At 40.4% G+C, this 26,712-nt stretch overlaps 2 protein-coding genes across 34 annotated transcripts in view; both read left to right on the plus strand.

Annotated features, from left to right (window-relative positions):
* Nucleotides 1-15,322, plus strand: part of LOC101740082 (sericin 1-like) — a 29,951-nt gene extending 14,629 nt beyond the window's left edge. For 2 of the 33 annotated variants that reach the window (XM_038013610.2, XM_038013623.2), the window contains 7 exons: nucleotides 1,765-1,857; nucleotides 2,177-2,254; nucleotides 2,627-2,782; nucleotides 2,917-9,150; nucleotides 10,130-10,258; nucleotides 12,184-13,896; nucleotides 14,760-15,322. In XM_038013610.2, coding sequence (XP_037869538.1) covers nucleotides 1,765-1,857; nucleotides 2,177-2,254; nucleotides 2,627-2,782; nucleotides 2,917-9,150; nucleotides 10,130-10,258; nucleotides 12,184-13,896; nucleotides 14,760-15,130 — 8,774 coding nt within the window. In that variant the 3' untranslated portion in view covers nucleotides 15,131-15,322. The remainder of the gene's footprint in view (nucleotides 1-1,764; nucleotides 1,858-2,176; nucleotides 2,255-2,626; nucleotides 2,783-2,916; nucleotides 9,151-10,129; nucleotides 10,259-12,183; nucleotides 13,897-14,759) is intronic. The other 31 variants (XM_062670816.1, XM_062670821.1, XM_012692169.4 and 28 more) reach the window with 23 other exon arrangements.
* Nucleotides 15,323-22,210: 6,888 nt separating this feature from the next.
* The window catches only part of LOC101740482 (uncharacterized), a 53,414-nt gene continuing 48,912 nt past the window's right edge, over nucleotides 22,211-26,712 (plus strand). The window contains exon 1 of the mRNA XM_004922186.5: nucleotides 22,211-22,826. The gene's annotated coding sequence lies outside the window, so the exon portion shown is untranslated. The remainder of the gene's footprint in view (nucleotides 22,827-26,712) is intronic.

A 26,712-nucleotide genomic window follows, 5' to 3' on the forward strand; every position in this document is an offset into this window, starting at 1 on the left:
CCGCCACTGCGCGTACCGGAAGATGAATCGTGGATACGCAAAGCAAACCTACGATCTGTTGAAGGTTGCGGGATTTCGCTGGGTACAGACAGCATAGGACCGGTCATTACGACGAGGCTTGGAGTAGACCTATGTCCGTCAGTGAGACTGGTAGATAGATAAAGACCAGCCTTTATTCATTCTTGTTCGTTTAAGGCCTTTAATGGACCAAATCAATACAACGGTTTTTTCATGCTTAGCTTGTTAGGTTATAATATTATTTTTTATTTATATTAGGAATCGCTCCTTAGTACCTATTTATGGGAATAGCTTATCTTACCTTCTTGATGCCTTCCTAAGCAAGACCATTTTATCTAACAAGATAAGCTGTTACCACAGTAGTTCATTTCTATTAATTTGTTTCATAAGGGGTTATCATTATAAATACGATTGCTATCGGCATGTCTCCACGGTCTAACAGCTAAAACGCCCACAGGAAGAGCCTTTATCGTAATTCGATCCGCGTGTAGATACAAATCTCAAAGCGATTGTGTATCCAGCGTGTATTCATAAATGAAATGATGACGTCATAATTTTTTATTTATTTCGTGTGCACTCATACTTCGTGTGCACAATACCAAAAACGCCGTCACTTTTCATGTATTTGTCGTGTTTGTTTGTTCGAAAACCATAAGAAGACTAAGCTTTTTATTGTTACAGATTTTAACTTTCAGTTACTTTTCTATGTAATCGAATATTATCAGTGCTTGGGCTCCGAAGACGGTATCTTTCTAACAAGAGCTTATTTTAAGACGCCGCTTTGAGGCTACTTAAATTACTAAATAACGTAATAAGCACGAGAATATTCGGATCCGGTAGCAGATGCATTCGTGAAGCAGTTGTCCTTTTTTTTGAGCTGTAATTTTTTTTTTATTGCTTAGATGGGTGGGCGAGCTCACAGCCCAAGTGTTAAGTTACTGGAGACCATAGACATCTACAACGTAAATGCGCCACCCACCTTGAGATCTAAGTTCTAAGGTCTCAGTACAGTTACTACGGCTGCCTCACCCTTCCAGCCAAAACGCATTCTGCTTCACGGCAGAAATAAGCGGGGTGGTGGTACCTACTTGTGCGGACTCACAAGAGGTCCTACCACCAAGACTCTTTCGGAGGCGATCGGGAAACTGTTAGCTAATCCCAACTCTCATGGCTGAGCCTTTGCTGGCCCACCTATCCTGGTGAAACTGGAAAGGCCTCCAGGCCACCAGTAATCTTTCAATCATAAAAAATCACAAACAGTGTAAATAAAATAAAAGCGTCCTTTGAAGTAACCAAAATTTGGAATACAAACATTTCTTCATGACTTACATTTTGAATGATTAATAAGAAATGATTAGTTTTTAATAATTAACTTCATGCTTCCTCACCTCTCAGGTTAACCATAAAGTATTATTATATGCGATTTTTAACTTCACGTTAACAGGGGAACGAGTGCGCAAAGAAACATTTCGTATCAGGTATTGGGTTCAGAGCTTCATTCTCATTAGTACAGTCATCGCTTTGACATTTTGGCTTAACATCCTTATCAGCGTGTCGATCTTCATTCGCCATTCGTTCCATACCGACACTCATTAACAGGACTTCGTCTGAGTGTTTCATGCTCTAATTAATCGTATCGCCAAAATCGTATCTATTCACATCCATTAACATACCGAAAACGAACCATAAACCATAATGGTGTCGCGGAAAAACCGATGTAACGTTTTATAAATATCGGTTTTCCAGAAACAGGCGAAGAAGAGGAATTGTTCGATGTTGTATCTTACCAGAAAATTGAAGATGGCAAGCCTGTAATCATAATGAAAGTTATACCAGTCGGTAAGATAAACGTTGATGAAGATACAATAATGTCGTTTAATTAAAGACAAATGAAACTGCATTGCGCATTCGGTACAGAAAGTACGACAGGCATGAAGTAATCAATAGTTAAAGGTATTGAATAGGTACAGTAGATATGATGTCTACTTAACGAAATACAAGATCGACAATGCTATTAAGATATTAAGTTAAAATGTCAAAAATCTCAATTATTATCTAAGTCTTGAGGGTAGGAAAAATCCGATAAATGACTATATGTCGGGTATTAGGTATTACTATCGAAATTTCGGAAGTAATTTATTTAGCGTACGTTTTATAGAGAAATCCGCGTCCCAATCAAGTTCTTCGCGGTCATCTCAGGAGTCTGCAAGCTATAGCAGCAGCAGCAGTTCATCGAGTAAGTTCATTAGCGTTTTATGAAGCGAACACGAATTAATCGGCCACAGGCCTGACATACGCCTTTAAATCCTACGACAAATGAAAAAGATTCTCTTAAAGAAGGCAAAGAATGACAATTCTTTTCTCAAAGCACATCGTTGGTATTGCGTTGTGAACTCTTGGGTGTCCGGCATCTAATTAACCTAAGAAGGCGCATCTACAGCGCTTCCTCGGTTCTACAGCAGGTGTAAATTATGTTTTAGTTAGACATTCCTCAAGAGTTTTTTTGATTTGTTTTTTATTAATATTTGAATAGCTTCCTTCTGTATCGTGATAAACAGGAATATTGGGGAATAGCTTTAGTCATGATCAAATCGGTATTGCGCTTTAGGTCCACGTCCACTCTCCATATGGACCGGTCCAGGCCGTGATATACCCTTCTTCAGAAGAAAATACTCAGGCGCTCGCTCTGTTCCTAAGCCAATACCAATACCAATTCAATCAAAAGGTTCAACGGAACGACCACAGCCTACAGGGCACCGTTCAGGTACTTGTGATATTACGTCACCACATGTCATCAGCAATCATACGATCACAAGTCATATCATTTATAATCTGTCCACATTCATAGACCAGAGAACTGACGATAAACTTAAAGCTATTCCTTTTTGAAATTTAAAGCAGAAGAATCCTCATCCTCGAGCTCTAGGGCTGCTTCATCAACCGACGCTTCTAGCAACACTGATTCAAACTCAAACAGCGCGGGATCCAGTACATCCGGCGGTAGCAGCACTTATGGATACAGTTCCAACAGTCGTGATGGAAGTGTATCGACCACCGGCAGTTCCAGTAACACTGATTCGAATTCAAACAGCGTAGGATCCAGGAAATCCGGCGGTAGCAGCTCTCATGAAGACAGTTCCAAGAGTCGTGATGAAAATGTATCGACCACCGGCAGTTCCAGTAACACCGATTCAAACTCAAACAGCGCAGGATCCAGTACATCTGGCGGTAGCAGCACTTATGGATACAGTTCCAACAGTCGTGATGGAAGTGTATCATCCACCGGCAGTTCCAGTAACACCGATTCAAACTCAAACAGCGCAGGATCCAGTACTTCTGGCGGTAGCAGCACTTATGGATACAGCTCCAACAGTCGTGATGGAAGTGTATCATCCACCGGCAGTTCCAGTAACACTGATTCAAACTCAAACAGCGTAGGATCCAGGAAATCCGGCGGTAGCAGCTCTCATGAAGACAGTTCCAAGAGTCGTGATGAAACTGTATCGACCACCGACAGTTCCAGTAACACTGATTCAAATTCAAACAGCGTAGAAACCAGGAAATCCGGCGGTAGCAGCTCTCATGAAGACAGTTCCAAGAGTCGTGATGAAAATGTATCGACCACCGGCAGTTCCAGTAACACTGATTCAAACTCAAACAGCGCAGGATCCAGTACATCTGGCGGTAGCAGCACTTATGGATACAGCTCCAACAGTCGTGATGGAAGTGTATCATCCACCGGCAGTTCTAGTAACACTGATTCAAACTCAAACAGCGCCGGATCCAGTACATCGGGCGGTAGCAGCACTTATGGATACAGTTCCAACAGTCATGATGGAAGTGTATCATCTACCGGCAGTTCCAGTAACACTGATTCGAATTCAAACAGCGTAGGATCCAGGAAATCCGGCGGTAGCAGCTCTCATGAAGACAGTTCCAAGAGTCGTGATGAAAATGTATCGACCACCGGCAGTTCCAGTAACACTGATTCAAACTCAAACAGCGCAGGATCCAGTACATCTGGCGGTAGCAGCACTTATGGATACAGCTCCAACAGTCGTGATGGAAGTGTATCATCCACCGGCAGTTCCAGTTACACTGATTCAAACTCAAACAGCGCCGGATCCAGTACATCGGGCGGTAGCAGCACTTATGGATACAGTTCCAACAGTCATGATGGAAGTGTATCATCTACCGGCAGTTCCAGTAACACTGATTCGAATTCAAACAGCGTAGGATCCAGGAAATCCGGCGGTAGCAGCTCTCATGAAGACAGTTCCAAGAGTCGTGATGAAAATGTATCGACCACCGGCAGTTCCAGTAACACCGATTCAAACTCAAACAGCGCAGGATCCAGTACATCTGGCGGTAGCAGCACTTATGGATACAGCTCCAACAGTCGTGATGGAAGTGTATCATCCACCGGCAGTTCCAGTAACACTGATTCAAACTCAAACAGCGCCGGATCCAGTACATCGGGCGGTAGCAGCACTTATGGATACAGTTCCAACAGTCATGATGGAAGTGTATCATCTACCGGCAGTTCCAGTAACACTGATTCGAATTCAAACAGCGTAGAATCCAAGAAATCCGGCGGTAGCAGCTCTCATGAAGACAGTTCCAAGAGTCGTGATGGAAGTGTATCATCCACCGGCAGTTCCAGTAACACTGATTCAAACTCAAACAGTGCAGGATCCAGTACATCTGGCGGTAGCAGCACTTATGGATACAGCTCCAACAGTCGTGATGGAAGTGTATCATCCACCGGCAGTTCCAGTAACACTGATTCAAACTCAAACAGCGCCGGATCCAGTACATCGGGCGGTAGCAGCACTTATGGATACAGTTCCAACAGTCATGATGGAAGTGTATCATCTACCGGCAGTTCCAGTAACACTGATTCGATTTCAAACAGCGTAGGATCCAGGAAATCTGGCGGTAGCAGCTCTCATGAAGACAGTTCCAAGAGTCGTGATGAAAATGTATCGACCACCGGCAGTTCCAGTAACACCGATTCAAACTCAAACAGCGCAGGATCCAGTACATCTGGCGGTAGCAGCACTTATGGATACAGCTCCAACAGTCGTGATGGAAGTGTATCATCCACCGGCAGTTCCAGTTACACTGATTCAAACTCAAACAGCGCCGGATCCAGTACATCGGGCGGTAGCAGCACTTATGGATACAGTTCCAACAGTCATGATGGAAGTGTATCATCTACCGGCAGTTCTAGTAACACTGATTCGAATTCAAACAGCGTAGGATCCAGGAAATCCGGCGGTAGCAGCTCTCATGAAGACAGTTCCAAGAGTCGTGATGAAAATGTATCGACCACCGGCAGTTCCAGTAACACCGATTCAAACTCAAACAGCGCAGGATCCAGTACATCTGGCGGTAGCAGCACTTATGGATACAGCTCCAACAGTCGTGATGGAAGTGTATCATCCACCGGCAGTTCCAGTTACACTGATTCAAACTCAAACAGCGCCGGATCCAGTACATCGGGCGGTAGCAGCACTTATGGATACAGTTCCAACAGTCGTGATGGAAGTGTATCATCCACCGGCAGTTCCAGTAACACTGATTCGAATTCAAACAGCGTAGGATCCAGGAAATCCGGCGGTAGCAGCTCTCATGAAGACAGTTCCAAGAGTCGTGATGAAAATGTATCGACCACCGGCAGTTCCAGTAACACTGATTCAAACTCAAACAGCGCAGGATCCAGTACATCTGGCGGTAGCAGCACTTATGGATACAGTTCCAATAGTCGTGATGGAAGTGTATCATCCACCGGCAGTTCCAGTAACACTGATTCAAACTCAAACAGCGCGGGATCCAGTACATCCGGTGGTAGCAGCACTTATGGATACAGTTCCAACAGTCGTGATGGAAGTGTATCATCCACCGGCAGTTCCAGTTACACTGATTCAAACTCAAACAGCGCAGGATCCAGTACATCTGGTGGTAGCAGCACTTATGGATACAGTTCCAACAGTCGTGATGAAAGTGTATCATCCACCGGCAGTTCCAGTAACACTGATTCGAATTCAAACAGCGTAGGATCCAGGAAATCCGGCGGTAGCAGCTCTCATGAAGACAGTTCCAAGAGTCGTGATGAAAATGTATCGACCACCGGCAGTTCCAGTAACACCGATTCAAACTCAAACAGCGCAGGATCCAGTACATCTGGCGGTAGCAGCACTTATGGATACAGCTCCAACAGTCGTGATGGAAGCGTATCATCCACCGGCAGTTCCAGTAACACTGATTCAAACTCAAACAGCGCCGGATCCAGTACATCGGGCGGTAGCAGCACTTATGGATACAGTTCCAACAGTCATGATGGAAGTGTATCATCTACCGGCAGTTCCAGTAACACTGATTCGAATTCAAACAGCGTAGGTTCCAGGAAATCCGGCGGTAGCAGCTCTCATGAAGACAGTTCCAAGAGTCGTGATGGAAGTGTATCATCCACTGGCAGTTCCAGTAACACTGATTCAAACTCAAACAGCGCAGGATCCAGTACATCTGGCGGTAGCAGCACTTATGGATACAGCTCCAACAGTCGTGATGGAAGTGTATCATCCACCGGCAGTTCCAGTTACACTGATTCAAACTCAAACAGCGCAGGATCCAGTACATCGGGCGGTAGCAGCACTTATGGATACAGTTCCAACAGTCATGATGGAAGTGTATCATCTACCGGCAGTTCCAGTAACACTGATTCGAATTCAAACAGCGTAGGATCTAGGAAATCCGACGGTAGCAGCTCTCATGAAGACAGTTCCAAGAGTCGTGATGAAAATGTATCGACCACCGACAGTTCCAGTAACACCGATTCAAACTCAAACAGTGCAGGATCCAGTACATCCGGTGGTAGCAGCACTTATGGATACAGCTCCAACAGCCGTGATGGAAGTGTATCATCCACCGGCAGTTCCAGTAACACTGATTCAAACTCAAACAGCGCCGGATCCAGTACATCGGGCGGTAGCAGCACTTATGGATACAGTTCCAACAGTCGTGATGGAAGTGTATCATCCACCGGCAGTTCCAGTAACACTGATTCAAACTCAAACAGCGCGGGATCCAGTACATCCGGTGGTAGCAGCAATTATGGATACAGTTCCAACAGTCGTGATGGAGGTGTATCATCCACCGGCAGTTCCAGTTACACTGATTCAAACTCAAACAGCGCCGGATCCAGTACATCGGGCGGTAGCAGCACTTATGGATACAGTTCCAACAGTCATGATGGAAGTGTATCATCTACCGGCAGTTCCAGTAACACTGATTCGAATTCAAACAGCGTAGGTTCCAGGAAATCCGGCGGTAGCAGCTCTCATGAAGACAGTTCCAAGAGTCGTGATGAAAATGTATCGACCACCGGCAGTTCCAGTAACACTGATTCAAACTCAAACAGCGCAGGATCCAGTACATCTGGCGGTAGCAGCACTTATGGATACAGTTCCAATAGTCGTGATGGAAGTGTATCATCCACCGGCAGTTCCAGTAACACTGATTCAAACTCAAACAGCGCGGGATCCAGTACATCCGGTGGTAGCAGCACTTATGGATACAGTTCCAACAGTCGTGATGGAAGTGTATCATCCACCGGCAGTTCCAGTTACACTGATTCAAACTCAAACAGCGCAGGATCCAGTACATCTGGTGGTAGCAGCACTTATGGATACAGTTCCAACAGTCGTGATGAAAGTGTATCATCCACCGGCAGTTCCAGTAACACTGATTCGAATTCAAACAGCGTAGGATCCAGGAAATCCGGCGGTAGCAGCTCTCATGAAGACAGTTCCAAGAGTCGTGATGAAAATGTATCGACCACCGGCAGTTCCAGTAACACTGATTCAAACTCAAACAGCGCAGGATCCAGAACATCTGGCGGTAGCAGCACTTATGGATATAGTTACAACAGTCGTGATGGAAGTGTATCATCCACCGGCAGTTCCAGTAACACTGATTCAAACTCAAACAGCGCAGGATCCAGTACATCTGGTGGTAGCAGCACTTATGGATACAGTTCCAACAGTCGTGATGAAAGTGTATCATCCACCGGCAGTTCCAGTAACACTGATTCGAATTCAAACAGCGTAGGATCCAGGAAATCCGACGGTAGCAGCTCTCATGAAGACAGTTCCAAGAGTCGTGATGAAAGTGTATCGACCACCGGCAGTTCCAGTAACACTGATTCAAACTCAAGCAGCGCAGGATCCAGTACATCCGGTGGTAGCAGCACTTATGGATACAGCTCCAACAGTGGTGATGGAAGTGTATCATCCACCGGCAGTTCCAGTAACACTGAGTCAAACTCAAACAGCGAAGGATCCAGAACATCTGGCGGTAGCAGCACTTATGGATACAGTTCCAACAGTCGTGATGGAAGTGTATCATCCACCGGCAGTTCCAGTAACACTGATTCAAACTCAAACAGCGCAGGATCCAGTACATCTGGTGGTAGCAGCACTTATGGATACAGTTCCAACAGTCGTGATGAAAGTGTATCATCCACCGGCAGTTCCAGTAACACTGATTCGAATTCAAACAGCGTAGGATCCAGGAAATCCGACGGTAGCAGCTCTCATGAAGACAGTTCCAAGAGTCGTGATGAAAATGTATCGACCACCGGCAGTTCCAGTAACACTGATTCAAACTCAAGCAGCGCAGGATCCAGTACATCCGGTGGTAGCAGCACTTATGGATACAGCTCCAACAGTGGTGATGGAAGTGTATCATCCACCGGCAGTTCCAGTAACACTGATTCAAACTCAAACAGCGCAGGATCCAGTACATCTGGCGGTAGCAGCACTTATGGATACAGCTCCAACAGTCGTGATGGAAGTGTATCATCCACCGGCAGTTCCAGTAACACTGATTCAAACTCAAACAGCGCAGGATCCAGTACATCTGGCGGTAGCAGCACTTATGGATACAGCTCCAACAGTCGTGATGGAAGTGTATCATCCACCGGCAGTTCCAGTAACACTGATTCAAACTCAAACAGCGCAGGATCCAGTACATCTGGCAGTAGCAACACTCATGGTGCCAGCCATGGTTTGGCATCATCTGGCGGTAGTATAGCATCAGCAACTAGTACTCCTGACATACTTACCATAGGTACCTGTATTGTATTTGAAAAAACTTTAGCTTTTTTTTTATCCTACCTGAGTTGGTAGCTTTAGAGGATTATGTTAGCGTCACCGAGCGAATAGGTGAGCTAACGGGACTTCTAATCTGTGGAAGTTTAGCTAATTATACAAATTTGTAAACAGTGACAAATTACCAACTGGGATCGACGTAGGAAATAATGTTATCTATCATATTTTATGTAATTTAAATACTGTCTAAGCTCTGTATTCATTTTACCATTTTTAAAGTTATACATGAATCCATATGACTCATTTTTGTATCGGCAATTAGAAAATGCAAAATCATGCAACATTTTTACCGAAGCGGCCGGATATTCCTTCGATTAACTGAGAAGTTCCGCTAAAGTCTTGAGAGAGACCCTATCTGATTGAATGTCTCTCAGCTGATCAGATTACCGTACGATACCGAACTCCTTATCAAAATTAAAACATTGCAGCTTATATTGTGCAAGTAATTTCGCGGATACCGAAAACCAATCCGTAATTTTGAGACTGTTTTGGACAGCTTTATTTTCACTTATGAAGTCGACATGGCCTACGGGATAAGACACGGTGCATTCGTTACTAGCGGTGTCGATGTTCGAATCCCGCAGGCATGTGCCAATTTATCGAATGAAATAAGCAATTAACATATTTTCACGAATTACTTTCACGGTGAAAATAACATCGTGGAATATAGACAATAACAATCCCGTACTAGATAATTGTAATCGAAAAATCAATAGCTTTAATAAACCCTGCCTACTTATACCGTGTGGCAATAATACGTTTCGGCAGCCGTTGTACTGAAAAACTGAGACTTAAAACTCATGTGTCAAGGGTGGGTGGCGGAATTTACGTCGTTGATATCTATGAGCGCCGGTGACCGCTAAACACCAAGTGGGCCGTGAGTTCGTCAGTTCATCCATTATAGCAATCATTAAAAATTACGTTTCATTTCTTTCCAGCACTAAGTGAAGACTCTTCCGAGGTGGATATTGATCTTGGCAATTTAGGCTGGTGGTGGAATTCAGACAATAAGGCACAAAGAGCGGCAGGCGGCGCAACAAAGTCTGAAGCTTCATCATCCACTCAAGGTAGATTTTGTGATTGTCGAATAACAATCTTAATGTGTAAGGGATTATCAAGAAAATACCCAATATTACTTCAAACTTTGGTATTTTTGGGAAAGACACGACCGCATTTTTTGAAACTTATGCTGTGTAAGGATTGCATACTTTCAATCCGACAATTACGTTACAGTAAAAAGGTGAAGTTTAATTTTATTGAGTCTCTGAAACAACCCCATAAGGGGGTTGCCTCCATCATCATCATTAGCCCACCGACGTCCACTGCTATACAAGTATCCCCAAAGTTTCGCCGCAAAGACCGGTCCTACGCAGCCCGGCATCTAGCGTATTCCCACAACCTTTAGCAGTTGTCGTTCAAACTCATTGGAGGTCTACCCAATCTACGTTTTTCAGAGCACGATCGCCAATCGAGAACTCGCCCTCGTACTCCCGCCCAAATTGAATACGACAGAAAAAGCCTTTTTTACTATGAATTGGTTCCGATAGACCCGAGTAGATATGACAAATAATCACCACCCGAAATGATGACCAGTGACCACGATCACCCGGCCAAGAATGCAAGCGACTGAGAAGAAGTATTGTACACAACCCACCGAGTTTATCGGCGATTCTTCTCAGGGGGTCGCGATTCCGATCCGGTGGTAGATTCTGCGAAGTACTGCTCTTGTTAGGGCTAGTTAAAAAAAATCTCAGGTTGAGCCCGTGAGACCTGAGGGGGTGAGGCCGCGCGGCGCGCTACCAGCACTCTAGCGCGCTGCCGTGGAATGAATAGAGCGACCGGTCGACGGTGTATCGCGTCCCGACCGGGCAGGCTGGTTCTGGTCCAGCGGGGTATTCCGGGACACCAGCGGCACCGTCTGGGCGGCCCGACGGGCTGCCGTACCGAGACGGCCGACGTTTCAGAGCCTTCGATTCGCCTCGAAGGCTCCGTCGGCTGGGCGTCCTTGGGGTGAGCCGCGCCGTCTGGTTGTAGTGTTGACCGCGGTAGCCCCCCTACCTCATCCGGGTTCTGACCTCGGAGGGGATCGGACGTCGGGTGTAAGAGTGCAGGGGAGTCGTTTAGTGGGTGGGTCCTAAAATCCTTGGGCCCGCGGTCTGCTCACAACACCATGCAGATCGTTGAGTCTCACATACCCCGCGCGCCCCTTTTGCGCGGGGACCTCGTAGGAGATTCGGCCCTCTACCCGAAAAAAAAAAAAAAAAAAGGTTGAGCCCGTGAGCTCACCTACCCGTCCGGGCATAGCTGGAATAGCCCTTCAGTTTTTAACATTTCTGACAAACGGGCAGGAACTGCCTCCTAGATACCTTGGAACAAATAGCCCCTTAGACTACCAGCGAATAGGTAGGAGGAAAAAAAGTACTGTATGTACAATAATCAAAAACTATCAGTTCAATATATTCATAGACCTCTTATGTTCAAAAGAGTGCAAAACTAAAATTACTTTGTCGTTTTATTAATTTCGTTTGGTTTATTTTAAGTATTCGACCCTTAACATTTCTCGAGAATACCATCGACTAAGGTTGTTTGTTAAATTCGTCGCGTCGATCGCGTAAAGCTAACTCAAATTTGCTCAATTATGCAGCTAACTAAAAAAAATTGTGTGAACTTGAAACAGCGCCCCTGGCGGCAAACGAAGGGAAGCTATTTCAACTCCATACGAATTGGAGTTAACTTTTACGCGATCGAGAACGTTAAAAAAACTCGCCCTAAGCACACAGTCCTGTTTAATTTATTTATTGCCCGTGTCCACATATTAATAGTGCTTTGTGTACACAGTCGGTGGAGAATGGTAACAGTAGCATGGAATATTTAGTATAGAGTAGTGTTCTATGGTATGACGCATAAGTAACTTAGCATAAACATAACTTCTAACTACAAATAATTGTAACACACCCAATGTTTCGACTAATTACACAAAAAAAAATTACAGCTACTACAGTCAGTGGCGCAGACGACAGTGCTGATTCTTACACCTGGTGGTGGAATCCTAGACGATCAAGCAGCTCCTCTTCATCAGCAAGTTCTAGCAGCTCTGGCTCCAATGTTGGTGGTTCCTCTCAATCCAGCGGTAGCAGCACTTCTGGAAGTAATGCCCGCGGTCATCTAGGAACCGTTTCGTCCACTGGCAGTACCAGTAACACCGATTCAAGCTCAAAAAGTGCAGGATCCCGTACATCCGGCGGTAGCAGCACTTATGGATATAGCTCCAGCCATCGTGGTGGAAGCGTATCATCCACCGGCAGTTCCAGCAACACTGATTCAAGCACAAAGAATGCAGGATCCAGTACATCCGGCGGTAGCAGCACTTATGGATATAGCTCCAGCCATCGTGGTGGAAGCGTATCATCCACCGGCAGTTCCAGCAACACTGATTCAAGCACAAAGAATGCAGGATCCAGTACATCTGGCGGTAGCAGCACTTATGGATATAGCTCTAGCCATCGTGGTGGAAGTGTATCATCCACCGGCAGTTCCAGCAACACTGATTCAAGCACAAAGAGTGCAGGATCCAGTACATCCGGCGGTAGCAGCACTTACGGATATAGCTCCAGGCATCGTGGTGGACGCGTATCATCCACCGGCAGTTCCAGCACAACTGATGCAAGCTCAAACAGCGTAGGATCTAGTACATCCGGCGGTAGCAGCACTTATGGATACAGTTCCAACAGTCGTGATGGAAGTGTATCATCCACCGGCAGTTCCAGTAACACTGATTCAAACTCAAACAGCGCGGGATCCAGTACATCCGGTGGTAGCAGCACTTATGGATACAGTTCCAACAGTCGTGATGGAAGTGTATCATCCACCGGCAGTTCCAGTAACACTGATTCAAACTCAAACAGCGCGGGATCCAGTACATCCGGTGGTAGCAGCACTTATGGATACAGTTCCAACAGTCGTGATGGAAGTGTATCATCCACCGGCAGTTCCAGTAACACTGATGCAAGCACAGACCTTACAGGATCCAGTACATCCGGCGGTAGCAGCACTTATGGATACAGTTCCGACAGTCGTGATGGAAGTGTATCATCCACCGGCAGTTCCAGTAACACTGATGCAAGCACAGACCTGGCAGGATCCAGTACATCTGGCGGTAGCAGCACTTATGGATACAGTTCCGACTGTGGTGATGGAAGTGTATCATCCACCGGCAGTTCCAGTAACACTGATGCAAGCACAGACCTTGCAGGATCCAGTACATCCGGCGGTAGCAGCACTTATGGATACAGTTCCGACAGTCGTGATGGAAGTGTATCATCCACCGGCAGTTCCAGTAACACTGATGCAAGCACAGACCTTGCAGGATCCAGTACATCGGGCGGTAGCAGCACTTATGGATACAGTTCCAACAGTCGTGATGGAAGTGTATCATCCACCGGCAGTTCCAGTAACACTGATGCAAGCACAGACCTTACAGGATCCAGTACATCCGGCGGTAGCAGCACTTATGGATATAGCTCAAGCAATCGTGATGGAAGTGTATTGGCCACTGGCAGTTCCAGTAACACTGATGCAAGCACCACAGAAGAATCCACCACGTCCGCTGGTAGCAGCACTGAAGGATATAGTTCCAGTAGCCATGATGGAAGCGTAACATCCACCGACGGTTCCAGCACAAGTGGAGGAGCTTCTTCCAGCTCAGGTACTCTAAAAAGTCACGTTACTTCCTCTTTTTAATCACTGTCAACTCAAACTGGATCTATCTATTTTTCCATTTCAATAAACTTTAATTTTATTTGATTTAAATTTGGGCACTACCGAACTTCGCGCGATCACTCTCTAGGTAAATCCGAAGATATCCTTAAAATTCCACCGAAATAGGTCCAGCCGTTTCAAAGTATATAGGGAAAATAGGTTTACGCATTGGTTGCTCCTCATTAGTGATCTGGAATTGTGACCGGAATTGTTGTCAGTGGAAGTGTTGGCAGGTCTACTGTCATAGCCAATCTCTGCTTAATACTGTAAATGTGACAGTGTGTTTATTTATTTGTCCTTTTCTTTCACGTCGAGACGAAACAACATGATTTTTTGTAAAGTAATTAATAGTTTTACGTCAGGAAAGTGACATAGGCTACCTTTTATCCAGTAAACCATCTCATTACCCGGGAAAATACTCTGACATTTTACATTGATCACGCGGACGAAGCAGCGATTAACAGCTAGTTCGTTTATTACCAAAACACTTTTGTTCTGTTAACTAGTAGCAGGCCTAAAACTCAATTGGTGGGTACAGAAAGAAATTTTCTAACACTAGCCCCAGCAAGTTAATTTATAAGGATATAACCTGTTTTCAAAATATGGTACTGTTATATCATATACTCCAAGAGGAAGCTATTATTTTTAATGTAGAGAACTGAGCCATTAATGAGATACTGGGCCATTGTTTACATGTCCCTTGAATGAATTCATATTCCAATAAGCAGCAATTGAAATCACGCTGAATTAGAATAGTCAAAATGAATACGTCTTTGAAAACGTATAATGTGTTGGTTTTATATATTACAGCGTCAACCGCCAAAAGCGACGCCGCGTCATCTGAAGACGGTTTCTGGTGGTGGAATAGAAGGAAATCAGGATCCGGTCACAAAAGCGCTACCGTACAGTCATCCACAACCGATAAGACGAGCACCGACAGTGCCAGCAGCACCGATTCCACCTCAAGCACGTCCGGGGCAAGCACAACCACTTCAGGCAGTTCTTCTACCTCGGGCGGTTCAAGTACATCGGACGCTTCCTCCACTTCGTCTAGTGTTTCCAGAAGTCATCGTTCAGGCGTGAACAGACTTTTACACAAGCCTGGTCAAGGAAAAATATGCCTTTGCTTCGAAAACATATTCGATATTCCTTACCATCTCCGTAAGAATATCGGTGTTTAATACAACTAAACACGACTTGGAGTATTCCTTGTAGTGTTTAAGATTTTAAATCTTACTTAATGACTTCGAACGATTTTAACGATAACTTTCTCTTTGTTTAACTTTAATCAGCATACATAAAAAGCCCCGGTTTTGTATCGGGAAGAAAAAAAATGTAATTGTGTTGCCTAGATAATAAACGTATTATCAAAGTGTGTGGTTTTCCTTTACCAAAGACCCCTTTAAGATGGGCCTAATGGGCTTAAGTCGAGTCCTTTCCGATGTGTTAAATACACATTTATTACACTGATGCGTCGAATGTACACTTTTAATAGGATAGCTCCACTAAAAATTATTTTATTTATTTAATTTGTTGCACCAAAACTGATACATTGACGAAATGATGCAATAGTTAGCGGCTGACTTATGCGTCGAGGGTTGTGGGTTCGATTCCCACGTCGGGCAAACATTCTGTAATGAACAGGTTTGCTCTTCGTCTGGGTGATTATTATCTATATATATATATAAATGTATATAAGACAGTTTTTGGTATACATAAAAAAGGGAATCATAAATTGGGGATGACCGTCCGGGTGACCGTGCGTTCTTACTTATTTATTTCCCAGATGACGGACGAGCTCACAGCCCGTTGAGGTGTCATCGATCGAGTGGAATCGAAATACATTCGTTGCCTTTTTATTCGTTTATTGCTTAGATAGATGGACGAGCTCACGGCCCGCCTGATGTTAAGGGGTTACCGTAGCTCATAGACATCTACAAAGTAAATGCCGCCACCCACCTTGAGAGTTCTCTCGGTTATTACAGTACAACGGCTGCCCCGCCCTTCAAACTGAAATGCGTTACTGCTTCACGGCAAAAATAGACCTTTGAGGAGGTGTTACCTACTCGTGGGGACTCACAAGACGCCCCCAAGACCTGGCATTTACACTGTGATGTCTATCAACTCCAATAATCACTTAAACACGTCAGCTAATAATGCTCCAGTCTAAACAGGAAAAAACACATCATTAACAATAATTCGTTTTTTTTAAACGTAATAATTATAGTTTTAAATTCATATCAAAGGCATTATTTTTAGGAATGAAGGATTACTGGTGGTCCCGTGTGTTTAGTGCGAGTTTTTTAACGTTATCGATCGCGTAAAAGTTAACTCTAATTTGTATGGAGTCGGAATGTTTGGCGCTTTTTTTTGTGTTTTTTTTTCCTACCTAAGTCGAGAGAGCCTTGAGAGGCTATTTCAGCGTAACCTTAACTAGTAGGTGAGCTAACAGGGCTCAAACGTGACAACGTTGCTAACACGAACCCTAGCAAGAGCCGTACTTCGCAGAATCTACCACCGGATCGGAAACGCGACCCACTGAGAAAATCCGGCGAGAAACTCAGTGGGCTGTGTCTGTGGGTTAATTTACTCGTCGAGCCCTTCGTCGCAAGCGACGGGTTCGACGAGAACGATGACCGATGCTTCAGATACCTAGAAGCGCCGTTAGTGGATCGGGAGGATTCGAAATGATGTGTTTGGGGCGACGTCGACTGCTTTCCATTCTGTCCGCAGGATCGGGAATGTAGTTACCGGCGGCCACGATGAGAGGGTTCTTGTGTCGTGCCGCTTTATCGAAGTGGCGCATCGATGCTGACTGTAGATACTTACTGATGGTCTCTGAGTCCAGGTCGTCATGGAAGTCGACGTTACTGACGAACCACGGAGCTCCGACGTCTATCCTGCAAAAATGGGATGGAATGAATTGGAGTGATTTTAATTGGTGCGGGCCGCGTAAGTGAACACTACGCTTGCATAGGTCATGACTGGGTGTTTTGTGCTAGGGGCGCTGTTTCAACTGCATACAGATCTGAGTTAACTTTTACGCTATCGAGAACGTGAAAAAACTCGCACTAAGCCCACATAACAGTGGCCCGAGTGCTTTCGAAAGAGACCTATCAGATCAGGGGCAAATACTTCGCGAATACATCTAATACAGCTTCTGACTCACGATTCAATAACCATCATTATGATATTAATAAATAGGTAGAGGTCCCGCTGTGGTCGAAATTCGACTATAATTAAATTATCATTAAAATAAGTATGTACACTATTATTATTGTATTTTATACTTCTATAATCACAAATTTCGCCAAGATTACACTATAAAAATATACTAACAAAGACAAACAATATTTAATCTATTCTCAATTTGACAACAGACGTCATGAACAAGAGTTTGACAATGTGTTGACAATAAATAGTACCGGTAAAATGGGGCGATTAGGGATTGACAGGCGAATCGGGAAAAAACCGGGAAAATCTTTCGACGCTCAATATAAGTTTTATATTCGTTGCAAAATCTTCCATTTTTTGTAGTTTAATAGTAGAATGTTGAAAGTTCACAAAACAACTCTGAATATGCATGATAATAGCTGTTAACTTATAAAAAATCGCGTTTCAAATTAACTTCCTGTGGTGGTCATTATTTTAGTGCTAGAAACTTTGCTCTCTTTTATTTATTTGATAATAATAGAAGACGACTATGATTTATAAACGTTATTTAGTGTTTGAACCAGCATATATATTAAAGGAAAGTCTCAGTTGTTATTGGTTTTAATGTATTTGATTAAATAAAAATACATGTAAAAATCTGTTGTTTTTAGAGATATTGGGGACGTCTTAGGTACAAATAACAACGAAAAAGGAGTCAATTGGGATGAGAATACGTGAAATGGAAACGACCTAAGTATAAATAGGTACATGTTTGTAGGGTTGTCTATGTAGTTATAACAATATTTTTTAAATTTGTTGGTAAAAATCTGGTTTATCGAAGCGAAATTGAGAATAAGTCTTTATTTGAAATAGATAAGCAATTTAATATAAGTAAGTCGATTTTGCAGAGACATGTAACAAGATCAATGAAATCTCAAGGTGGACAAAAATGTCTAAGTAATACATAATAAAATATTTAATATTTGTTCAGAGTGGGGGTATTCATCTGATTAATCCATGGAATAACCGACACACCTAATCTCTTAACCCAGATAGAAATATCAGCCCCTAAGTACTTACCAAGAACGGAGAAATATAAACCGTTTCTAAGAAAGCCCACTATATATGTATAAATATATATTGTTGTTACTGCACTGTCGATTGCACCTATAATTGAGGTGATGTCTGCCATGTACTTTTGTCAGTTTTTCAATTTTTTTAATTGATGATCACTTTGTTGGTGCAACTAAATAAATAAATAAATTAAAACTATATATAAAAATAAAAGTAGTGCCAACCCTAGCAAATTTCTCATTTCGTCCCAATTAACCACAATTTTCGGGTAAATAGGGATTACACATATTTTTGCATTTTTTGCTTAAACTGGAATGCTAGTTGCATAATTTTAAATTAGACAACAAAGATGCCCCCAAGACTCAATCATTTTGATCCTGATATAGCATTATATACATCAACAACTACCTTAAAATTGCTCATAAAGTTGGAACTTGTCCCTAATCGCCCCATTTTACGGTACTGTTAGTTATAATATACCTACTTAAGTATCAATTTAAAAATCCTTTTTTTTTAACAATTAGATTCACCACAGCACTTATTACATTTATTCATACTATTGTAAACCAATTAGACATTGACAACAAAAAATAAGCCGCGAAAAATTAGTAGGCGCGTTTTTTTTTTGTTGAGTTTGTATTCACAGTCATTTCGATAGGCTAGAGAAAGTATTAACAAACTGATTCATTTCTGATTTTCACAATAGCCTTGAATTTAAGAGTGGTAAAAAAAATATTGAAAAAATCAATCGTCTTGTACGTGACTCAATTAAAACGCTTATTATACGTATTAGAGAACGTGTCGATCTTGTAAATTTTTGTAACAGTCATAAATTTTTGTAACAGTCAAAAATATTTGTCAGTTGCCATCTTGAATCCAAGATTTAAAATATGCATAGTCGAAATACCTATTTGTATAGGGCAGCGGTCGGGGAACTTTTTTAATTATTACCCCGAAATATTTTTGTGTAAGTTGATATTATCCCATGCCGAAGAACAAAAAAAAACGAAATCGCTTCTTTTTAGCATCTTTCATATTATAGCCCCCATGATAATTTAAAAAAGAAAACAATAACAAAAAATTTTACGATTCTAAAGAAGTTTCACTTCAATAGTATATATTTTTACTCACAAAAGTTTCATTTTTACCCCCCAACATTTCATTTTACCCCGGTTCTCCAACCGTTGGTATAGGAGTCCTCCTATTGTTGTCCTCCTAAGTTGCAAAAGTGTCCACCTGTAAACAGCAAGCTATTTTTGGAATACTCACTGAAATGGCGGTAGGAGTGGAAATTATACAAATACAGCAGTTATAAACAGAGTGAAGTGTGCTGGGTTGAGAAATTTAATATTTTTCGTGACTTGTGTAGTTAAAAATATTATGCAGTATTTAAAATCTCAACTATTTATTTTTATTACTATTTACGTAGTAAGTGTTTCATTCTTTCTTAATTTAGTAACCTGTCATAATAGTTTATGGCGCTGTTTTTAAAATCCTTGCACTTGCCACTGTGGCGCCACCTTAATTGGCTCCCTTTCAGCTGACACTTTTTAATACACCGCGGTGGTGCTCCTCACTTCTACCCCCGATAATTGAAAAGAACAACTCAAGTCTAGTTGTCTGTGTTCATGATAAGTTGTCACAAAAGTTATTATATATGAGTCGTCTATTATCAAAGGTGGCAATCTGTGCATTTGGACAAAAAAAAATATTGATATGTCAATACATATTGATTTGAATATAATCGTCTCCTTCAAAGAATACGGTTCAAAACCTGCATTAAATAAAGCTTAATAGTTAACCTGTTATTTATCTAAGATGTCGTTCAGAAGAGTTTTGTGACTGCCAATGGAATACAAAGTCAATAATTCGTTTTTCTGATTTACCAATAATTGTCCAAAAGTCACATTGCCGGCTTTGATAATAGTCGACTCATATGGTTGTTAGTTTGAGCCTTTTTTACTAGACTTACAATTGCCAATTGTTACTGTTTATTCTCCTATTTTAAATACAGTATTTTTAAAAATTCATGTTTTTATGTTTTGCAAAATTTCAATCCTACCTAGTGATATTTTAAAGGTAATTACCACGTTATAGAGTTAGATGGAAAAACAAATTTATAAAAGGGAGTTTTCTCAATTTTGTCCTTCTAGCATCTTTCTCAAGTAGGCACATCTCTAGTGAACGCACAGACAAATATTATAAATGGCACAGTGCACAGACTAACCTAATCAGGTAGATGCTTCTCGTAAAAAAAAAACTGAAGACGAAATATCAATTGCCTCATGAAATTGATCGTTTAAGTATTATAATACTAGCTATTCGTCTGTGGCATAGTGAATTGTTAGATCGCCCTACCATCTGGCCAATTTCTGCGGTGAAGCGATGAGTTCTCGGTAGAAGGCGCAAATCAATCTAAATCGAATCAATATTTTTGTGTCATTTAAATCAATCACCGTAGCGAAAATCGTGGGAACAGATACACCATATAACACATCGTCACCTTCATTTCAAGGTTAGCGCATACCTCGTTTTGACCTCGAAATCCGTCACACATATAAAAGTCGCTGTTAGCCCTATCTGATCAAGTTTATGCGGTAATTCTGCAAACGGAGCCCTGCCCAGCTCTTTATGGATACTTGAGCCCCAAGTATCGATGTGAGTGGAAACGCATCTGCGTTGTAAAGACCTAGGTATTTGGCAACTTATCAGCAGGTAACTCGGGAGTTCATCTGTCAAAGTCAGCGAAATACACAGAACGAAATTATACTAGTGTTCTTAAACGATCATACCCTTAAAATACTAGTGATAGTGCTCTGAATGACGGAATACCACCTTCTGCGGATGCTTAAAACAAAGGATTGATATTCGTTTTGATTAAAATCAACATTGAGCTTTACTCCTTGTTCATCTATGGTATAAAAAAAATAAGAAGCTCTATGGGCGCGTCGACTTTTAATACCATAGAGTACGGAAAGACAGACTGCTCATAATTATATTTAAAAATCCGGCGGATCATCCATTCATAATGATATAGCAACAAAAAAATACTGCATACGGCTTATCATCCTACATTATTTTTATGTATGTCCTAGGCAGGCATGTCGGAGTTAGATATTTTAAACATGCATTGTGATACGATATGATAATATATGATACAGGCATGATACTATTAAATATTAGAATTATCGTAAAATTAATTTTAGTTGGCTTTCAAATTTTTTTTAGGGTTAAAAGATTACTAGTGGCCCGGAGGCCTTTCACCAGGACAGGTGAGTGAGCAAAGGCTCAGCCAAGGGGGGTGGGATTTGCTAACAGCTACCCGAGCGCCTCTGAAGGAGACCTAACAACTCAAGAGCAGTTGGTTTGTGAATGAATCTACTGCCGGATCGGAATCGCGACCCGCTGAGAAGAATTGAGAAGATCCGGCGAGTTCGAAGAGTACGGTTACCGGGCTTCCTAAGCCGGCTCCTATTGTTGGAGCTGAAGGCGTCTAAAGCAAAGGTTATTTATTGGATTGTTAGATCCGTAAGGACGTGAGCATTCAAATCTGTGAATGTGAAAAGTATAGGCCAAATGAACTGTTAAAAATGTTTTTATTTTGGTGTTTGTTCTATGCAAGAGAAATCTAATTCTGTTAACTTTATAGAGTATTTAATATTGCACGTTGCGAATACTGTAATGATAAATTCAATCAAAGTTTTAATAATAAATGTGCAATTTTGGTAGCATTTAATTTTAAGTGATAATAAAAGATCATCAGCTGGAGTATAGTATATATAACTCGTATACCCAATAACATAGTATTGGCAACTTTGATACTTAGAGTATGAAGTTAGAGTGCATTTTAAAATTTTAATTCTTGGAAATAGTACGTTTATCTTTGACTTATTTGGTCGTCGCTACAAGTTTATACTTTCGCATCGTTCTAGGAATAAATTTGTACTTATTTCTGTTTCTTTTTGTCCTTTGTTATCACAGGTCTAGCCGTCTCGCTCGTGAGTGACGCATGACCGCTTGATAGTCGATAGTTATGTGGTATGTGTGGCTAACGCAGAACATATTTCAGTAATGCATGTTAATTTTATTTTGAACAAGCTAGTTTTTCATGGTGTTGTTCTGTGAATTTTATATTTCGAAGGTCAGTTTTCAACATTTTACATTTATTAGCAGAAGCTACTTTGTGTTTGGTTGCATTAAGGCTAAAATGCTGTTTCCAGCATGCCTACGATGTTCAGTTATTTTAATTTTTTTAAATTTAATTTATACAAAATTTATGGTTAATTATCTGGGATCAGTTCATTAACGTAAAAATCAACAAAAACGTTCACATTCCCCATATATCTGACAGAAAAGAGTTCCTAAAAATAAAATAAAACACGGCAACACCAACCCCCTGCAGCCCGCATACCGCTACATGCTGACTCTGATGTCATTCTTAGATTTGCCCGTGCGCAACGCTTGTTATCGAACGCGCTTCGCAAAGAATTATCAAAACAAAAAGTTTCTCAGAAGCGTGCGTGTGTCCTTGTGCCCGTAAAAGTGCCAAAAATAAATGGATTGCAGTGCTTAAGTGTGTATTAGCTGTGTTAATAAACGTTTTTGATTTTTTTCATTCACTTAAAAACTACTTGATTTGATCGAGACGAGGTGAGTGTCCTAAATAAAGCGCGCCTTCACTTTTTATTCGCCAAACATCTTTAAGCAAAAACACGTCGGTGTTCAACCTTGCTGCTTGGTCTGCTTGTCGTAACGTTTAAATATTAATTTCCGACACAATGTTTTTTATTATTTTGAAATTAGACTTATAAAATGTCTTAAAAATGGCGGGAATACGAAGGCGATTTATGATTTGATTTTTTACGTAATTTCTAAAGCGAAATTAAAGTAGTTTGTTTATTTTTGATATTTTCGTCAGAACTTACACATTGGCAGTAAATTATTAATGTAAATGAGCAATACCTTATCCGATACATACAAAATAAAACTTCGATCTTCCTTTTAAATGACATTGATTGTATATTGAATATATTATGTGTGTGATGTGTGCTATTCGAACTGATACAGGAAAATGCTTTTAAATATAGCGTTGGTATTACCTCAGTACAACTTTGTGGATTAATAATGTTACCTTATAATTTAAAGGCTTCATTTATATTGTACATTGATCACCTACATTATTTATTGATTTATTTATTTATTACACTTCATGTAAAATTTACATTGGCGGACTTAATGCCTAAGGCATTCTCTACCAGTCAACCAAAGGTAGTGCAGAGTAAATAGTGGTAGGTGCAATGAAATTTATATTAAGTTACGAATACATACAAAAAAAAGTATATATACATATATACACACATACATACATATAATAGTTTATACAGTATTAAAAGGAATATATTAATAAGTTTCCTTAACAAATAACTTCATCTTAATAAGTTCATGACGATTCCGCTAACTTTTCCAACAGCATTACATTACTGATTAAAAAAAAAAAGTTTGTATTTTCTTCAGGGTTTCGAAGTCACAGACTAAGCCGTTATGCCCAAAAAAATCTAATCAACTCTGTCATGATTGTTAATAATAGGTACATGTTAGCACTGATTAATAATTTATTTATTTATTTATGTACACACAGAAAAGAAGACAGTACAGAGTAATAGGAAAATTATGTACAAAGGCGCTGCTTATTTCTTTTTTAGTTTCCGAAGAAAATATGATTTCAATTAAATTACATGGGACTGCCTGAAATATAAACTTATTAAAAGCGCATAGCTTAGCTTAACCTAACCTAAAGTTTTTATTACGTTCATAAACTTAATTACATTTTATGTAAATCATAAAGTTCTAATGTGTAAATAAAGTTCTCAAAAACGAATAGTAGAGGCATTATGTAAGGTGCCAGTAATCGATATAGGTCCGTGTTGTGTCGACACAAAGTTGAGCCTCAATGTAATTTGATTACGGATATAGTTTGAGGGTTTTGTTATAGGTGGATAAGCTCAATATTCTCCTGGTGCTGTTTCAGAGCTTAAAAGCAGTACTGTCTAAATGCCACCAATTGATTAAAGTATCAATTTTGTTACATGTAACAATTACTGAATGCTTCATAATGGCATACCAATGCAGGAATGACTACGCTATTAATTCTTGACATCACTATTATGTTTTTGGATTAACTAAAATGGTTTGCTAAAATGCCTTTGCGATATACTGTGTGTATGTTTTATCTTTAACTTGGGTTGGGAGCTGAAGTTATAGGTCCTGCGTGTTCTTGTCTTTAACACCACGAGCAGTGTATGTATGTAATACGTATCATCGTGAACTTCTGACATCTCATAACTAATATTTTTATTTACTACTATTATTTATCTTTTGGAGAAATACTCTTCTATTTGATAGCCCTTTATTATATCCAGCATATTATGCTGGAAACAAAGATTTAGACATGTTTCAATTCCCTGCGCACCCGTAATACAGAAGAAAACTAGTTTTACGTATATTAAATGTGGGATGTTTATTATTATAACAAGGAACTCTCCCTTAATTTATCTTAATATTTATTAAGAACATATTTTAGGTACTTGTCAATATTAGTATCTGCGTTTTTGGCGGTTAAGATTTAAACACTTACACACTCACATTATTTTCATATGATAAAATCAAAGTCTGCAGTACTTTGGACCTGCTTAATGGATCAATAATTAATTTCACATTAAATACATATTACAAATGTATGTATAATAATAATAATTAAAACAATGGCTATATAAATTACATTTTTAATTAGTACTCAAATAATTGGTTCATTAAGAGTCTGACCAAATGACTACATCTATTTATTTGTAATTTTGACAGCATAATCCTACTATACTATATTAGAACAAGTGACAACTAAGAAGGACGCTTTTCAAGTTTCAAGGCCTTTGTATCCACCGAGGGTTGAAAAAGAGTAATACAGTATATAGGAAGCTGTTTCTTTGTAAAAATAAAAAATAAAGTGCTCCAATATCATCCCTTAGGAAGGCAGTAACAGAAGATGAAGTTTGTCTCTATGCAGAATCAACCATTCCTTAAATTAACGACATATTAAATAGTAATTAAGATAGATTTGTATTCACTTTTTTTTTTTAAACAGTAAAAAAATCCTTAAAAAATATTTTTCAACCATCTAAGCGACAGTGATAACTCGTGACGTCACATGTGGCCAATCGTTGCATAATCTATCTTTTTCTGAACCGACCTTTATAAAGCTCGCGCATTAATTATGAACAATAAAACTAGGTTGCCTTCTCCAAGTGTATCCTTTAAAATCCTGAGAAAAAAAAGTACTTGTTCATCGTGGCAAATTTGATAGGGGCTTGCGACACCCAAAGTTTTGCTACATTGTGGTTGAGAGCCACTGGTTTTAGTATGTGTATGTTCGTCATTTAGTACGACTATGACACATTAATATTGTTTACAGCCATTTAAAGTACTTTATATTGATTACGTGTCGTAGTTAAATATTTAATATAATTTGTATAAATATACAAGTAGTTAAGAAAATGATAAATTTTAGTACAGAATCGAATAAGTAAACGCGTGTGGCGTGATCGCGCTCTAACAAATTTTCCAAATTACTATTTAAATATTGAAAGAACATTCTTGTTTAAGATAGAATAATATTTAATTAAAATTTTCATAGCCAAATTTTTGTTCAATACAGTAGTTATAATACAATGGTTCCCCAGTAGTCGAAATTCGATTATTATTAATTGAAATTATAAATTTTAACATTATTATGGTTCTATTGTCAAGGACCATTATTATACATACCGGTAAAATGGGGCGATTAGGGATTGACAGGCGAATCGGGAAAAAACCGGGAAAATCTTTCGACGCTCAATATAAGTTTTATATTCGTTGCAAAATCTTCAATTTTTTGTAGTTTAATAGTAGAATGTTGAAAGTTCACAAAACAACTCTGAATATGCATAATAACAGCTGCTAACTTATAAAAAATAGCGTTTCAAATTAACTTCCTGTGGTGGTCATTATTTTAGTGCTAGAAACTTTGCTCTCTTTTATTTATTTGATAATAATAGAAGACGACTATGATTTATAAACGTTATTTAGTGTTTGAACCAGCATATATATTAGAGGAAAGTCTCAGTTGTTATTGGTTTTAATGTATTTGATTAAATAAAAATACATGTAAAAATCTGTTGTTTTTGGGGATATTGGGGACGTCTTAGGTACAAATAACAACGAAAAAGGAGTCAATTGGGATGAGAATACGTGAAATGGAAACGACCTAAGTATAAATAGGTACATGTTTGTAGGGTTGTCTATGTAGTTATAACAATATTTTTTAAATTTGTTGGTAAAAATCTGGTTTATTCGAAGCGAAATTGGGAATAAGTCTTTATTTGAAATAGATAAGCAATTTAATATAAGTAAGTCGATTTTGCAGAGACATGTAACAAGATCAATGAAATCTCAAGGTGGACAAAAATGTCTAAGTAATACATAATAAAATATTTAATATTTGTTC

Source organism: Bombyx mori, chromosome 11 (assembly GCF_030269925.1).
Source record: "Bombyx mori chromosome 11, ASM3026992v2".
Lineage (NCBI taxonomy): Eukaryota > Metazoa > Arthropoda > Insecta > Lepidoptera > Bombycidae > Bombyx > Bombyx mori.